The 17180-nt window shown below is 49.0% G+C and overlaps 1 protein-coding gene across 1 annotated transcript in view; it reads right to left on the bottom strand.

Annotated features, from left to right (window-relative positions):
- LOC140418391 (glycoprotein endo-alpha-1,2-mannosidase-like protein) overlaps positions 1-17180 on the bottom strand; it is a 92173-nt gene that overhangs the window by 17467 nt on the left and 57526 nt on the right. The window contains exon 2 of the mRNA XM_072501872.1: positions 7852-7961. Coding sequence (XP_072357973.1) covers positions 7852-7961 — 110 coding nt within the window. The remainder of the gene's footprint in view (positions 1-7851; positions 7962-17180) is intronic.

The following is a 17180-nucleotide window of genomic DNA, read 5'->3' as shown; positions in this document are numbered from 1 at the left end:
CCCCTCCACAACCCCCAACCAGACTCTAGCCACCGTGGGGCATCACGCCGCCCACGCAAGGGCAACTTCCATGGTAGTCCCCACAGAAGGGTGCCGGGCGGTGGTCGCGATCATACAGCTGCAATGGGTAGTGCAAGCGACCGTTACCCCTGCTGGGACAAGAGGTCCCCACAGTGCCGGGCACCGACGGGGTGAAGGGTGTGGTGCGGTAGGCAAAGTGCCAGGGGAACGGGCAGGGGAGGGGATGGGAGAGGATCGAGGGGGGAGAGGGGAACATGCGGGGCAGGGGCTGCAGTGCAAAGCGGTGCTTCTGGGATGGTGGAGGGTGTTCGAGACAGCTGTGACGGAAAGTCAGTGTCTTCCCTGGACTGGTGCTCCAGGGTATCTCGGGCTGGCATCGGGCTGGCATCATTGCCCGTTGTCGTCTTGTTGCTGGTAATTTCTTGGGGTTGGGGTCGGGAAAGGATGGTGGAAGAAGAATCAATAGGAACTTTCAAACGGGCATATCCTTGAAGGGGAAAGAAATGTAGGATAATGGAGAAAGTGCAGAGTAAGTGGGAAAAAGTGGGATAGTTTATTCAACCCAGGCAAAATAGGTTAAACTTTTCCCTTCTGTGCTCTATAAATCTTCAATTTTATGAGTGTGACATGCTGCCTGCAGACCCTATGTTACTAAATCTATTAGTATTTCCATCAATATTACACAATTTAAATAATTTCTACAGACGAAACAAAATAAAAATGTATTTCCTATTGGGGTAATCTGTTGCAAAGGCAAGGGTGGGGTCTTTAGCAGGACTGGGCCCTCCATATACGACAGGATGCCCAATCAGCAGGGCCCCTTCCAAGCCTGGAGGGAGGCTGCCAGTCCCCACGTGATAAACCTCCCAATGACCATGCCGTCCCAGAGCCTTTTAAAAGAAAAATGTTATTCCTTTCTCAAAGTTACAAAGTCAATGCAGAAAATGGACAGGGTGAGCCCTTAATCCATCTCCAAAATCAATTCAAATTCAAACTGAATCCAATTCATGGTCCCTACAAAGGTTCCAAGCTGACAAGGACAGGCGTTACACCTGCTCTCGGGCTTGATCCTATGTTTGATCTTAGCCAAAAGACCAAGAAGCTCCCTGCAGCCCTGAAAAATCCTGGCTCATGATACACTTTCCTGGGAGCCCCATTCTTTAATTGGGAGCAATGGATTACCCTCTGAAAGAGCACTCTATCTAGGCCCACCTAGATATCCCAGATATCTAGATATCTAGGCCCTATCCCAGTACCTCCACGCTTTGATCATGGCCAATCCACCTAACCTGCACATCTTTGGACTTTGTGAGGAAACTGGAGCATCTGGTGGAACCCCACGCAGACATGGGGAGAACGTGCAGACTCCGCACAGACACCCAAGGCCTTGGGTCCCTGGCACTGTGAAGCAGCAGTGCTAAGCACAGTTGACATTATCATTGACACAGTTGCCAAAGATGCATATACAGAGAAGTATTATTTTGGGGGTAAAATTTAGATTTGTGGAGCGAAAAGGAGTGGTTAGATAATAATTCAATTTTCCAATAGAATTAATTTGCACAAATATAAAATCTTCAGATAACAGCACAATTAAATGTGTAATGGAGCATAATTGTTTCGTTCAATTAGAAAGTCTTCCTTGAGTGATAACCAGCAGAGTTATATTACTGCAACTGAAAAGAGAAGGACGTCCAGTCCTCCACCTATGAGCAATTGATATAAAATCCCTCCCAAAATTGCTTTAAATAAAACTATACCTGAATCACTTAACAGTTTCATTGGCATACACAAGTCAGCTTCCGAGTGAATTAAGTATTTTTTCACATGAAGAAACTTAATTTGTGCCTCCTGGTGCCTTTCTGCAACTCAGAAAATGAATGCGATTTGAAGAGCCTTTCCGCACCAATTGTAATCGTCAGTGTCATAATATACACCAGTATATCATGGTGCGGACACACACTGATGGACACACAGCAAGACCAATCAACACACACAACACCGCAGCCAATCACCAGTTAGAGCACACTCACTATAAAGACAGACGGCATCAGAGTTCCCGCTCATTCGGGATGCAGCCTCTCAGAAGGACAGAGCTTACAGCTTACAGCACAGATCTTCACCATGTGCTAAGTGCATAGACTGGTTAGGACAGGCATAGGTCTTTAGTTTAATCTAACATCGTGTTAACCCACAGTGAAAGTATGTTCAACACTTAGTAAAATAGTGTTGTACTATTTTAAGTGTTGGTGGCCTGTATGTGTTCCATGGATCCAGAGCACCCTACACATCAGTCGGAATCTCTTGAGTTTTGACCTTCAGGTGTGGTCAATCCTGAGGGCAGAACATGATCTTGTGAAATGAATCTTAAACTGGTGTAAACAAAATCGCAGCAAACATGAACAATTATGGTTTTGGGCATAACTTACTTAAACATGAGCTTTTGGGTCAGTTTGTCTGATTTTGCGTAGATCATGCTGACGGCCCTAGTCAAACGAACAGAAGCTCCAGACCTTTGTGTTGGGCAACATTTTCAAAGATATCCATTGTGTGAACAAGACTCCAACACAAAGGCCATTCAGGGGTGATGTCAGGAAGGATTTCTACAAGGGTAGTGGAAATCATACAAAAGAGGCATACAATATGATCAGGGTGTTAGATAGGGTGGACAGTGAGAGCCTTCTCCCGCGGATGGAAATGGCTGGCACGAGGGGACATAGCTTTAAACTGAGGGGTAATAGATATAGGACAGAGGTCAGAGGTAGGTTCTTTACGCAAAAAGTGGTGAGGCCGTGGAATGCCTTACCTGCAACAGTAGTGAACTCGCCAGCATTGAGGGCATTTAAAAGTTTATTGGATAAGCATGTGGATGATAATGGCATAGTGTAGGTTAGATGGCTTTTGTTTCGGTGCAACATCGTGGGCCGAAGGGCCTGTACTGCGCTGTATTGTTCTATGTTCTATGTTAAATCGCTAATTTTCACACTCGAAAACCAGTTGAGGATGTGAAAAAATTAAAAAATTTAAAACTGAGGTAAGGGATTAGGTAAAGGATATGGAGTAAAGGGGAAGGAGTGAAATATCAGGTACGATCTAATAGAACGGTGCAACAGGCTTGAGAGAATGACCCACTCCTGTTCATACATTCTGCCGAGCAATGTCCATTCATCACATCTTTTACCCGGACCTTCCGAACTGTGTATTCGTTTGCATTTTGAATTCCCCAGATGTCTTTGTGTTACGCCTGCCAGAATATTGAAAATATTCTGCAGTTTTCCGAATAAACGGGCTTTTCTGAATAATTGCTTAAAATTTATATTTCATAAGTTTTAATTTTCCTCACAGCTCATGCCCTTCACAGATTGGAATCTTTCTCATTGCTCATCTCTGCACCCTGTCCAATCCATGAATCTTTTAATGCAGGAGTATGACAGCGGATGGTGGTGTATTTGCATAATGTGGTAACCATGGACACTGTCCACCTCATTTCCATACTAAACAAAATAACCGTGATTCAATTCCATCAGCCTAAAGGAACAGTGTGAGAGAGAAAGAGAGACAGAGTGACAAGAACGAACATGGAGAAAAGCAATCACACCTGAGGTAGTTTAGGAAAAGTGAATGAGGATGCAGCTCTTGGATGGAATTTTTCCATTTTGTTCAGATTTCAGGCTGAAAATCAGGGTGTAGCTCTCCAACTGCACAGTCAGGTTTCATTCCAGATTTTCAGGCTCTCTGAGAAACAAAATGAGTGGGCGGGGTTTACAGCGTCAGTCTGGGGGGGGGGGGGAATCCGCAGAGGTGGGGCACCCTTTAAAGATGGCCTCCAATCAGCAAAGAAAATAAACAGCCCCCAGCAGCACCCCCCCCACCCCGAAATGGGCATGCAGACCCTCCCTCACAAGCACGGGGGCACCACTCCCCCACAACCAACATTGGGGCACCCACCGTAGCACCGCAGTCTCGGAGGCAATCTCCCTCTTCTCCCACTCCCAGCACCGCAGTCTCGGAGGCACTCTATCCCCCTCTCCCCTCAGCACTGCAGTCTCATGGGCAACCCCCCCCGGCATCAGCCCTACTCCACACACACAAGGAGAACCCCTCCTCCCATCCTCCACCGCCTACCCAGGGCGGCTATATTTGCCTTTGTGCCGTGGGAGGAACCCCTCAACTAATTCACATTTTTAATTAGCTGTTGTAAATCTCACATCAATGAGGGATTATTCAGTGAGAGGGGATCATCTGCCAGGGGTGGGGGCTTGCTGATTATATGTAAATGTAATACAATGAGGTTCTCGCCCTTTGTGGTGGAGGGACTCGGGGGGGGGGGGGGAGGTGAGGGATGGCACGGTACCACAGTGGTTAGCACTGTTGCTTCACAGCGCCAGGGTCCCAGGTTTGAGTCCCGCTTGGGTCACTGTCTGTGCGGAGTCTGCACCTTCTCCCCGTGTCTGCGTGGGTTTCCTCCCACAACTCTCGAAAGACGTGCGTGTTAGGTGAATTGGACATTCTGAATTCTTCCTCAATGTACCCAAACAGACCCCGGAGTGTGGCGACTAGGGGCTTTTCACAGTAACTTCTTTGCAGTGTTAATGTAAACCAACTTGTGACACTGATAAAGATTATTATTATTAAAAAATCGGGAAATGCGATCTTTTGCGATCGCCATTCTCCCTGACGGCTCAAACGGGAGTAAAATCACACCCCCTCAAGTGGGAACAAGAGAGCCAACAGATACAAAATAAAACAGAGGAAGAGTTCATGGAAGAGAGAAGAAGGGACAGGAAGCAACAGAGCACGAATGCAAAAGTGAAATACTGCAGATACTGAAAATCCAAAATAAAAACAGAGAATACTGGGAATACTCAGCTGGTCAGGCAGTATCAGTGGAGAGAGAAACAATGGACGGGATTTCCTATTGGGGTAACCGTCCCTGGGATGCCCAGAATGCGTTCCTCAACGGAGAATCGGGTGTTGGGGCAAAATCGGGATCTGTGCCGGGCGCTGATTCAAATGCAATGCTCTGACCCCTCGCTGGCGGCGTGAACAAGTTCCACGCCGCATGCGAGTGGGAGCATGTAAATAAATGCAAATGGGCCATAATGACTCATTCGCATCTATTTAGCGGGCCTGCGCCCTATGCTGCGCCCTCCTGTGATTCTCCAGTCGGCTGGGAAGCACGTGGCCGAGATTCACTTGTAGTCTCTATAATCATGGCCCTGATGTGGTGGACTTTGCGGTGGCCCAATGGCTCCCCCGCGACACAAATCAGCCCCCACAACACACAGCAGCCTCTAACCCCCGGATTGCCTGGGCGCTCCCCCTAAGTCCATTCCAATCACTCAGTGATTTCACTGCACTTACCTCCCTTTGATCTGGACAATGTTTACAAACATTGGGGCTTCACCAGTTAGGCCACTGAAGTTTGAAGGGATATGAATGGATCAAAGTGGCAGATGGTTTTTACGAGCTGTCAGTCATAACCGAAAGCCATAAATGAATTGCAGATAGTGGATCTGTGGGAACCAGATGCAGGCACAGCTGCTCTCCTTCGAGCAATGGACACGCAGAGCTGAAAAGTAAATATTACAGCTACAGTGCTTCCCACAGCCCCTGGCTGGACTGCTCTCTAGCTTCCAGACAGGGGTCTCCTTTTTGGGGGGCAGACAGGATGGGGTCTTTGTGGGGGTGGGGGGTCTGTGTGTGATGGGGATCTGTGTGTGGGGAGTTCTGTGGAGGGGGTTCCTTTAGGCAAGGGGGTCCCAGTGGGGGAGTCCCCCTGTTACAGAGGTCCCTGTGGGGATTCCTCCTATAACAGAGGTCCTTTTGGGGGGTCCCCTATTTCAGGGGTCCTTCGGGAGTCCCCCTATCACAGGGTTCCCTGTGGGAGGTCCCCATATTACAGGGTCCCTCTGGGGGGTCTCATATTACAGGGGTTCCTGGGGAAGGTGGGTGGTGGGTCAGGTAACCCCCATAATTGGGTTTCGGGGGGCACCCAGGCCATCTGGGGGTGGGGGGCTAACCTGCGTGCGGTGGGTGGGGTCATGGCCGATTTGCAGTGCAGGGGAAGGAGGCTGCGGGACTCCACAATTGGGCCGCTCGTTCAAGGTGGCGGCCCGATATCGGGATTCACCCAGGAATCCCCTTGGATTCCACACCATGCATAATTTTACATGCATGGAACACTGAATTCCACAAGGGGATCGTAAAACGAGTGCAATTCAGCTCTGGCAGAGAACATAGGGCGGGATTCACTGTTGGTGCCGCGAAATCGCAAAACGCGATTGGGCGGAGAATAGCCTCCGATGCCAAAATCGTGTAGGCGCCAGTTTGACGCCAAATCAGGATCCTCCGGCACCCTGAGAATGGCGTAAATGTGGCGCTTGCCACGCGGTGTTTAAGTACCATTGGCATATCATTAGCGGGCCTGACTCTCTATTCTCCGGGGCCTCCGCGATTCACCGTCGCCGATGGGCCAGGTTCCCGACGGCGCGGTTCACTTATGGTCTCAGTGGTCGGGAACCCAGCATGGTCGCTGCAGACTGTGTCCAGTGCCGCCACAGTCGGCTGGGAGCCATGCTGCTGGCTGCGGGGGGCTTCCATGAGGACTGGTGGGGGGGTAAGTATTTGGCAGGCTGGGTCCACGCACGGCCGGCGCCATGTTTTAAGGTGCGACTGCTGCAGGTCATTCTCTAGCCGCTTTTGTCGTGGGAGCCGGGAGTTTTAGTTGGCGCGGCTGCTAGCCCCTCACCAGCCGCAGGATCGGCGCCAATCTTTCCTTCATAAAACGCCACAGTTCCCCCGCCAGCGTCGACCCTTAGCCTCCAAATTGGTGAATCCAGCCCATAATCTCCCAAATGGAGAATCTACCAATGCTTCAGGTCTGTGACCTTTAATCAGAACTGGGTAAAGTTCGAGATGGAATAGGTTTTAAGCAAGTGGATGGGGGAAGGGTGGAAAAAGAACCACAGGGAAGATATGTGATAGGGTCAAAGGCAGGAGACATTAAATGCTAAAAGAGTCAATAGGGATTGGTAATGGGACAAGTAGAGAAAAAATACTAAGGCTAGAATTTTCCAGCCCTTCCATCTGGCAGGATTTTCTGGTCCAGCTGGTGTGAACGGAGATTTCAATGGCGAGCCAATCTGGCCAAAGGTAGAAAAAACAAAATCAACAAAGACAAAGGAAACAAAATGGGTGGACAGACTTTACAATCTGAAATTGATCTTTTTTTTTCAGTGCGCAAACAAGGTAGGGAACTAAAATGCCAAAGTGAGGTTCTTGCAGACTGGAGATGTTCTCCCTGACTGCATTTAATCGCCCCAAGTGTAGAAGAGACCATACCGTGAGCAATTAATCCAGTTTATTAAACTGAAAGTCGAAGTCAATCATATTTCCCTCCTCCACCCCTTCATGCTGACAAATACTCATTCCAGGCGAAACAATGATTTACTGGTACATATTTCTGTATTAGCTTCTACCATCTGCTAACTAATTATTTACTGTCTCTGACATACTTTTTTCATCCATAATTAATTCCCCACTTCATGCTGAGCAGTTATGCTTTCTCTTAATTATCTTTTTGGATGCTTGTAAAAGATTTATTATTTCCTTTTACGATATCTGCTAGCACATGTTCATATTCACATGCAACGCTTCAAATTTCCCTTTTCTTAAAATCTTCTTACTGTTCCTCTGATATTCCTCAGGGTTTTCTAAGAGCGAAAGGAGAGACAAAGGGAGAGAAAAATCACCTCGGACACGGTGAAGTGAAGATGTTCTGCTGAAGAGTGGATATGACATTAATATACTGCTGTCTGCCCATAATACTACCTTTAGACTGTACTTGTCTGCAGCGTCCAGTATGGCAGGTACAAGGTCATCCATCTGTTCGCTGTTCTCATCTTCTAATCCAGAAGGATACCAGGATAATACCAATACACCTGGAATTGGATGAGAGGAAATATAGTGATGATTGCATAGAAATGAAGTTGAGACCTTATTGGAATATGTCTCATCACCACACACTTTCAATAAATTGCTGTTTGAAACTTGATACAATTGCTGTGATTATTGCAGTGCCATTCATGTGGCCCATAACCCATGGATGAAGTTTGGGTTACTAACAGTTGCCCAGGGGCCGTGAGGCATTGCTTTGGTTGCTGGGCATTTAAAAAAAATCTTTTGATGGGATGTGGGTGTCACTGGCAAGGCCAACATTTGTTGCCCGTCCCTTGAACTGAGTGACTTGCTAGGCCATCCCAGAGGGCAGTTAAGAGCCAACCACATTGATGTGAATCTAGGGTCACATGTAGGCCAGACCAGACCGATTTCCTTCCCTGAAGATTAATATTTTTATAACATGTAAACAGAAATGTTCAAAGAAACTTGACAAAAAAAAAATAATCCTTTGAAATGATCTTTTCCCCAGGGTTGCTCACAGACATTTCCTGGAGACTGATCTTCAATTCCTTGACACTCCAGCCCAATCCTGGAGGGTTGGCAACACTACTAAGAGGCCATTCATTTGTTGGTGGGAGAGCTGAGTTTGCCTGACACCTCCCCTGCTGTTCCTAAAATTGCGGTGCGGGGCCAGGGCAGGCGGGTAGGTGGGTGGGGACAGCACCCACGGCATTACACCAAATTTTGTGCCCCCCTCACCCGTCTTCCAACCTGTTTCTGGGCGGAACTTAAAATTCTTCACATAGTTTTCGGAAGGCTTTTGCAGTATATGATTCTGTGCGCCACACAGTGAATACCATGACAAAACAATTTGCTTCCACTATTGCAATATTACGGGGCTTTGTTTTCTTTTTTTTTTATTAAATATTTTAATTTTTGGTCAACCAACACAGTACATTGTGCATCCTTTACACAATATTATAACAACACAAATAACAATGACCTATTTTATAAACAAAAAATGAATAAATAATAAATAACAAAAATGAAAACTAGCCCTAATTTGCAATTGCCTTGTCACAAGTAACACTCTCCAAAAATATAATTTAACAGTCCGATATATAATTATCTGTAGCAACGACCTATACATACTATACAGTATATATTAACAACCCTGAGAGTCCTTCTGGTTCCTCCTCCCCCGATCCTGGGCTGCTGCTGCTGCCTTCTTTTTCCCATTCCGTCTATCTTTCTGCGAGGTATTCGACGAACGGTTGCCACCGCCTGGTGAACCCTTGAGCCGACCCCCTTAGGACGAACTTAATCCGCTCTAGCTTTATAAACCCCGCCATGTCATTTATCCAGGTCTCCACCCCCGGGGGCTTGGCTTCTTTCCACATTAGCAATATCCTGCGCCGGGCTACTAGGGATGCAAAGGCCAAAACATCGGCCTCTCTCGCCTCCTGCACTCCCGGCTCTTGTGCAACCCCAACCTATGGTTGTTTCTTATCGGGGACCCCCCCAAGGCTCCAGTCTTTCCCCTATGCCGTCTCCACTGTCCCCAAATCTTCAGTGTAGCCACCACCACCGGGCTTGTGGTGTAGTTCCTCGGTGAGAACGGCAATGGGGCTGTCACCATAGCCTGTAGGCTAGTCCCCCTACAGGACGCCCTCTCTAATCTCTTCCACGCCGCTCCCTCCTCCTCTCCCATCCACTTACTCACCATTGAAATATTAGCGGCCCAATAATACTCACTTAGGCTCGGTAGTGCCAGCCCCCCCCTATCCCTGCTACGCTGTAAGAATCCCTTCCTCACTCTCGGGGTCTTCCCGGCCCACACAAAACCCATGATGCTCTTTTCAATCCTTTTAAAAAAAGCCTTCGTGATCACCACCGGGAGGCACTGAAACACAAAGAGGAATCTCGGGAGGACCACCATCTTAACCGCCTGCACCCTCCCTGCCATTGACAGGGATACCATATCCCATCTCTTGAAATCCTCCTCCATCTGTTCCACCAACCGCGTTAAATTTAACCTATGCAATGTGCCCCAATTCTTAGCTATCTGGATCCCCAGGTAACGAAAGTCCCTTGTTACCTTCCTCAACGGTAGGTCCTCTATTTCTCTACTCTGCTCCCCTGGATGCACCACAAACAACTCACTTTTCCCCATGTTCAATTTATACCCTGAAAAATCCCCAAACTCCCCAAGTATCCGCATTATTTCTGGCATCCCCTCCGCCGGGTCCGCCACGTATAGTAGCAAATCGTCCGCATACAAAGATACCCGGTGCTCTTCTCCTCCCCTAAGTACTCCCCTCCACTTCTTGGAACCCCTCAACGCTATCGCCAGGGGCTCAATCGCCAGTGCAAACAATAATGGGGACAGAGGGCATCCCTGCCTTGTCCCTCTATGGAGCCGAAAATATGCAGATCCCCGTCCATTCGTGACCACGCTCGCCACTGGGGCCCTATACAACAGCTGCACCCATCTAACATACCCCTCTCCAAAACCAAATCTCCTCAACACCTCCCACAAATAATACCACTCCACTCTATCAAATGCTTTCTCGGCATCCATCGCCACTACTATCTCCGTTTCTCCCTCTGGTGGGGCCATCATCATTACCCCTAACAACCTCCGTATATTCGTGTTCAGCTGTCTCCCCTTCACAAACCCAGTTTGGTCCTCGTGGACCACCCCCGGGACACATTCCTCTATTCTCATTGCCATTACCTTGGCCAGGACCTTGGCATCTACATTTAGGAGGGAAATAGGTCTATAGGACCCGCATTGTAGCGGGTCCTTTTCCTTCTTTAAGAGAAGCGATATCGTTGCTTCAGACATAGTCGGGGGCAGTTGTCCCCTTTCCTTTGCCTCATTAAAGGTCCTCGTCAGTACCGGGGCGAGCAAGTCCACATATTTTCTATAGAATTCGACTGGGAATCCATCCGGTCCCGGGGTCTTTCACGCCTGCATGCTCCTAATTCCTTTCACCACTTCTTCTACCTCGATCTGTGCTCCCAGTCCCACCCGTTCCTGCTCTTCCACCTTGGGAAATTCCAGCCGATCCAAGAAGCCCATCATTCTCTCCCTCCCATCCGGGGGTTGAGCTTCATATAATTTTTTATAAAATATCTTGAACACTCCATTCACTCTCTCCGCTCCCCGCTCCATCTCTCCTTCCTCATCCCTCACTCCCCCTATTTCCCTCGCTGCTCCCCTTTTCCTCAATTGGTGTGCCAGCAACCTGCTCGCCTTCTCCCCATATTCGTACTGTACACCCTGTGCCTTCCTCCATTGTGCCTCTGCAGTGCCTGTAGTCAGCAAGTCAAATTCTACATGTAGCCTTTGCCTTTCCCTGTACAGTCCCTCCTCCGGTGCTTCCGCATATTGTCTGTCCACCCTCAAAAGTTCTTGCAGCAACCGCTCCCGTTCCTTACTCTCCTGCTTCCCTTTATGTGCCCTTATTGATATCAGCTCCCCTCTAACCACCGCCTTCAACGCCTCCCAGACCACTCCCACCTGGACCTCCCCATTATCATTGAGTTCCAAGTACTTTTCAATGCACCCCCTCACCCTTAGACACACCCCCTCATCTGCCATTAGTCCCATGTCCATTCTCCAGGGTGGGCGCCCTCCTGTTTCCTCCCCTATCTCCAAGTCCACCCAGTGTGGAGCGTGATCCGAAATGGCTATAGCCGTATACTCCGTTCCCCTCACCTTCGGGATCAATGCCCTACCCAGCACAAAAAAGTCTATTCGCGAGTAGACTTTATGGACATAGGAGAAAAACGAGAACTCCTTACTCCTAGGTCTGCTAAATCTCCACGGGTCTACACCTCCCATCTGCTCCATAAAATCTTTAAGTACCTTGGCTGCTGCCGGCCTCCTTCCAGTCCTGGACTTCGACCTATCCAGCCCTGGTTCCAACACCGTATTAAAATCTCCCCCCATTATCAGCTTTCCCATCTCTAGGTCCGGAATGCGTCCTAGCATCCGCCTCATAAAATTGGCATCATCCCAGTTCGGGGCATATACGTTTACCAAAACCACCGTCTCCCCCTGTAGTTTGCCACTCACCATCACGTATCTGCCCCCGTTATCCGCCACTATAGTCTTTGCCTCGAACATTACCCGCTTCCCCACTAATATAGCCATCCCCCTGTTTTTCGCATCTAGCCCCGAATGGAACACCTGCCCCACCCATCCTTTGCGTAGCCTAACCTGGTCTATCAGTTTCAGGTGCGTTTCCTGTAACATAACCACATCTGCCTTAAGTTTCTTAAGGTGTGCGCGTACCCGTGCCCTCTTTATCGGCCCGTTCAGCCCTCTCACGTTCCACGTGATCAGCCGAGTTGGGGGTCTTCCTACCCCCCCCCCCCCTTGTCGATTAGCCATCACCTTTTTCCAGCTCCTCACCCGGTTCCCACGCAGCTGTATCTCCCCCAGGCGGTGCCCCCCCGCCCATCCTCTCCCATACCAGCTCCCCCCTCTCCCCAGCAGCAGCAACCCAGTAATTCCCCCCTCCCACCCCCCCCGCTAGATCCCCCGCTAGCGTAATTACTCCCCCCATGTTGCTCCCAGAAGTCAGCAAACTCTGGCTGACCTCGGCTCGCACCGTGCGACGCCCCCTCCTTCCTGCTTCTCTATTCCCGCCATGATTATCATAGCGCGGGAACCAAGCCCGCGCTTCTCCCTTGGCCCCGCCCCCAATGGCCAACGCCCCATCTCCTCCACCTCCCCTCCTCCCCCCATCACCACCTGTGGGAGAGAGAAAAGTTACCACATCGCAGGATTAGTACATAAAACCCCTCTTTGCCCCCCACATTCGCCCCACCACTTTGTTCGAACGTTCTTTTTAATAACCCGCTCATTCCAGTTTTTCTTCCACAATAAAAGTCCACGCTTCATCCGCCGTCTCAAAGTAGTGGTGCCTCCCTCGATATGTGACCCACAGTCTTGCCGGTTGCAGCATTCCAAATTTTATCTTCTTTTTATGAAGCACCGCCTTGGCCCGATTAAAGCTCGCCCTCCTTCTCGCCACCTCCGCACTCCAGTCTTGATAAACGCGGATCACCGCGTTCTCCCATTTACTGCTCCGAGTTTTCTTCGCCCATCTAAGGACCATTTCTCTATCCTTAAAACGGAGGAATCTCACCACTATGGCTCTGGGAATTTCTCCTGCTCTCGGTCCTCGCGCCATCACTCGGTATGCTCCCTCCACCTCCAACGGACCCGCCGGGGCCTCCGCTCCCATTAACGAGTGCAGCATCGTGCTCACATATGCCCCGACGTCCGCTCCCTCCACACCTTCAGGAAGACCAAGAATCCTCAGGTTGTTCCTCCTTGCGTTGTTTTCCAGTGCCTCCAACCTTTCCACACATCGTTTCTGATGTGCCTCCTGCGTCTCCGTCTTCACCACCAGGCCCTGTATATCGTCCTCATTCTCGGCTGCCTTTGCCTTCACGACCCGAAGCTCCCGCTCCTGGGTCTTTTGTTCCTCCTTTAGCCCTTCGATCGCCTGTAGTATCGGGGCCAACAGCTCTTTCTTCATTTCCTTTTTGATCTCTTCCACACAGCATTTCAAGAACTCTTGTTGTTCAGGGCCCCATGTTAAACTGCCACCTTCCGACGCCATCTTGGTTTTTGCTTGCCTTCCTTGCCGCTGTTCTAAAGGATCCACTGCAACCTGGCCACTCTCTCCTCCTTTTTCCATCCATATCCAGGGGGGATTCCCTTCTGGTTTACCGCACAGTGTTTTTAGCCGTCAAAATTGCCGTTGGGGCTCCTATCAAGAGCCCAAAAGTCCGTTTCACAGGGAGCTGCCGAAACGTGCGACTCAGCTGGTCATCGCCGCACCCGGAAGTCCCGGGGCTTTGTTTTCACAGCGCCGACTTCATGGCAATGTAAACGAGAGCAGATATGCAATGGCAGCAACATTTAGCTCCTGCATTATTAGCATTGCCAGCACGGCTCTCAATTAGAATTGTAATGCAGCCGGGAGCCTCTGTGCAGCTTATGGGCCAAAATAAGTTAATCATTGATGTAAAGTATGGGCTTCACCTCCAATTAGTTCTCATTCAGATCTCCTTAGCAAGCCCAGCAAGGACTTCAGTGTAAAACAGATTTTCCAGTGAGTTTGCCCACATATCTGTAATCCACATAAACTTTGCTGCATGAGAAATAACCCCATTTACTTTGTCAAGTGTCACCTCAGATTGACAATAATAGGACAGATTAAACACATTTGAAAGGTTTTTATTTCAAAACTTAATTTGACCAGTTCAGGAATGATGAGCTATTTAAATTGATTAGTTAACAATTAGCTAAAAATCACACAAGCTGCTAAATTCTCAAAGACGTTAGACTAGTGATGATAAACCAAGGGTGGGATTCTCTGTTCCACCAAATGCGCTTTCCAGCGCGGCACGCCTCCGCCGGCAGCGGGATTCTCTTGCCGCACTTGTCCAACGGGGTTCCCCATTGTGGCCAACCAACACAGTCGGGAAGACCGTGGGTGTGTTGTCGTCAGACCGGAGGATCCCGCCGACGGAGAATTCTGCTGCAGTTGTTTCAGCTGAGACTGCCTGTAGACAGCATTCAAAGACCATTGCTATATCAATTACAAGGAGGCTGTAATTGCACAGCACACACACAAACATTCAATTGATCATTATGCAGATGCAGGTCATGTGTGTTCACTAACACACAGGACAATAGAAAGGGAGTATGGTACACCATATATGATACATTGGGGCTGGTTTAACACAGGGCTAAAGAGCTGGCTTTTAAAGCAGACCGAGGAAGGCCAGCAGCATGGCTCAATTCCCGTACCAGCCTCCCCGAACAGACGTCAGAATGTGGCGACTAGGGGCTTTTCACAGTAACTTCATTTGACGCCTACTTGTGATAATAAGCGATTTTCATTTCATTCACCATTGGTCAGGCATATTTTTTTGTCTTCTGTCTAAGCAAAGACAAATATGTGCTTGGTGATATTATAGTTAGTATACGTGCCCAAATTGTGATTAGTTAATTATACACATATTCTATACATTACGTAATCCTAATTACTAGCTGCGAATGGATATAGATTATTCCTAAATAAATGTATTTTTTTTGATTGGTACATGTTAATTACTTGGAAGATAAACAAAAGTATAATTGCCCTGTATTTTCTTTGTTTGAGGAGCTGGCATGCCACTTGGTGGATGTTTAGTTCCCCTGCTAGAGCTTGAATAAAGTCCTTGAGTTGAAACTCTTGAGTGTCATCTGGTCAGTTGGGGAGTGAGGAACATGATAGTCGAATAGCTGTTTGATTCCCACAACAAATGTGGTCAAGCGATTCCAATTAACCTCCATCATGATGCCATATCCTTCTTAATTGTATTGCATGACATAGAATTCTCTCTGTGGAACTAAATCTTTCTCACGTTTTGGAATTTTGAACGAACACAGTTCTTTCCATTCATCTCAAAGTTCTGGGGCGGGATTCTCCAGGCCTCCGGGCCGAAATCGCAATCGGCGCGGGGGCGGAGAGTGCCCGCGATCGGGCCCGACGCCGAGACGCCATTCTCCGGCGACCGGAGATTCGGTGCCAGTCGCGCGCACTGTCGACACGCCGCCGGTCGGGGGCCGTTGACGCCGGCGTCAACACTTTGCCGCGATTTTGGAGAATCCCGGCCCTGGTATTCCAAATCTAAAGAATGAAGATGAGAGGGTGTGCAGTCTGAACTGCTTCAAGCCCTCAATACAAACTTCCACGGTAGCAATGGGAAAGAGCTAAGGACAAGTCTAGTGACAAGAGTGTTGGTAATAGTGGCTGTAACTTTAATCCTGACCCCTAACCATTAACCTTATCCATTAACTTATAACTAGAACCATAGACCCGTGCCAATGATCCTAACACCATGATCTTAGCCCAAACCACTAACTCCAACTCCTTTTCCTAACCCTAAACAGCATGGTGCCATTAGCGTCACATGTGGCCGGCTGCAATGTCAGTAATCATTGCGTTATTTGGGGGGCCGGGGGGAAGAATGTAGTAAAATGGTAATGTCATTGGATTAGTGATGCTGACGCCCAGGCTCATGCACTGGTATCACAGGTTCAAATCTCTTTATTCTGAATCTCTGAATTTAACAGGTTTAAATTCAATTAATAAAAAACCTGGAATTGAAAAGCTGGTCTCAGTAATGGTGACCATGAAACTATCATTGATTGTTGTAAAAGCTTGGCCAAAATTCTCCATTTGGGAGACGATGGGCATGGTTTAACAGAAATGAAACAGCCCCATTTTGGGTGTGTTTAACCTAGTGCTTCCTGGCACTTGCAGTGTCGAGAATGACTCTGCTATTAAACGGCACTCTGCTTCATTTCTGGACATGGGGGGGGAACGCTCCGTTGAGGCTGCACTTAGGCTCATTTCCCGCACGAATGAGCTCAGCTCACCAGTGCAGGAAGAGATCGGGGCACCATTTTTAAATGGCACCCTGATTTCTGGACCACCAAATGCCCCAGCGTGGCAATCAGGGGGTCCTCGAGCCCTCCGCAGCCTACCTCATATGGACAGGGCACCTGCACGATCCTAAATTTCACGAGTGTAACGAGCTTCGTAAATCTTGCGAGATTTGCCAGCCTCATCAAGTCCGCTGCTAGATTGCGCCCTCAGTGTTCTCGCCAGGACAGAATAGCATGCGACTCGCAATTCCGTTGGGGGCGCTATCCGTTCCGCGATTCAGGACATACAAATTGGCCAGCACTCTGCCGGCGCAAATTGAAAGCAATTCCCTGCCCAGCGGGCGTTGTAACCGCTGGAGCCGGAATTAGCTCGAAAGCGCCTGACAGCTGGAGATGTTTCTAAGCACTCCACTCACCATACACTCACTGCAGCCACGAAGCTGGTTCAGAGAAGACCTGCCCCCTGAGTTCAGTGGTCTGAGGTGGATTCACTGCGCGATGCCAATGAGGATAGGAGGGACATCCTCTTCCCCATGGTGGGCCGCAGACTCAAGCCCACCCTCCTGCACACCGCTTCAGAGGTGGTGGCAGAGGTAGTCAGCGCAGCCAGCCTCACCAGGATCAGACAGTTGGTGATCCTGAGGGGAGGGGGTCACTGGTGAGGCCTCTGTCCTGAGAGGAGCGGAGAACCAGGGACGGTTCCTCAGGCTGTGTGGCAGGTGTACTCTGATCAGGATGAGCTCTGCTGCTCCCCTGATTCCTCTGGAGTGGGGCTGTGCTTCTGAGGAGTGCCAAC

The sequence above is a fragment of the Scyliorhinus torazame genome, chromosome 1 (assembly GCF_047496885.1).
Source record: "Scyliorhinus torazame isolate Kashiwa2021f chromosome 1, sScyTor2.1, whole genome shotgun sequence".
In the NCBI taxonomy this organism is placed as follows: domain Eukaryota; kingdom Metazoa; phylum Chordata; class Chondrichthyes; order Carcharhiniformes; family Scyliorhinidae; genus Scyliorhinus; species Scyliorhinus torazame.
This window is presented reverse-complemented; position numbering and strand designations above follow the sequence as displayed.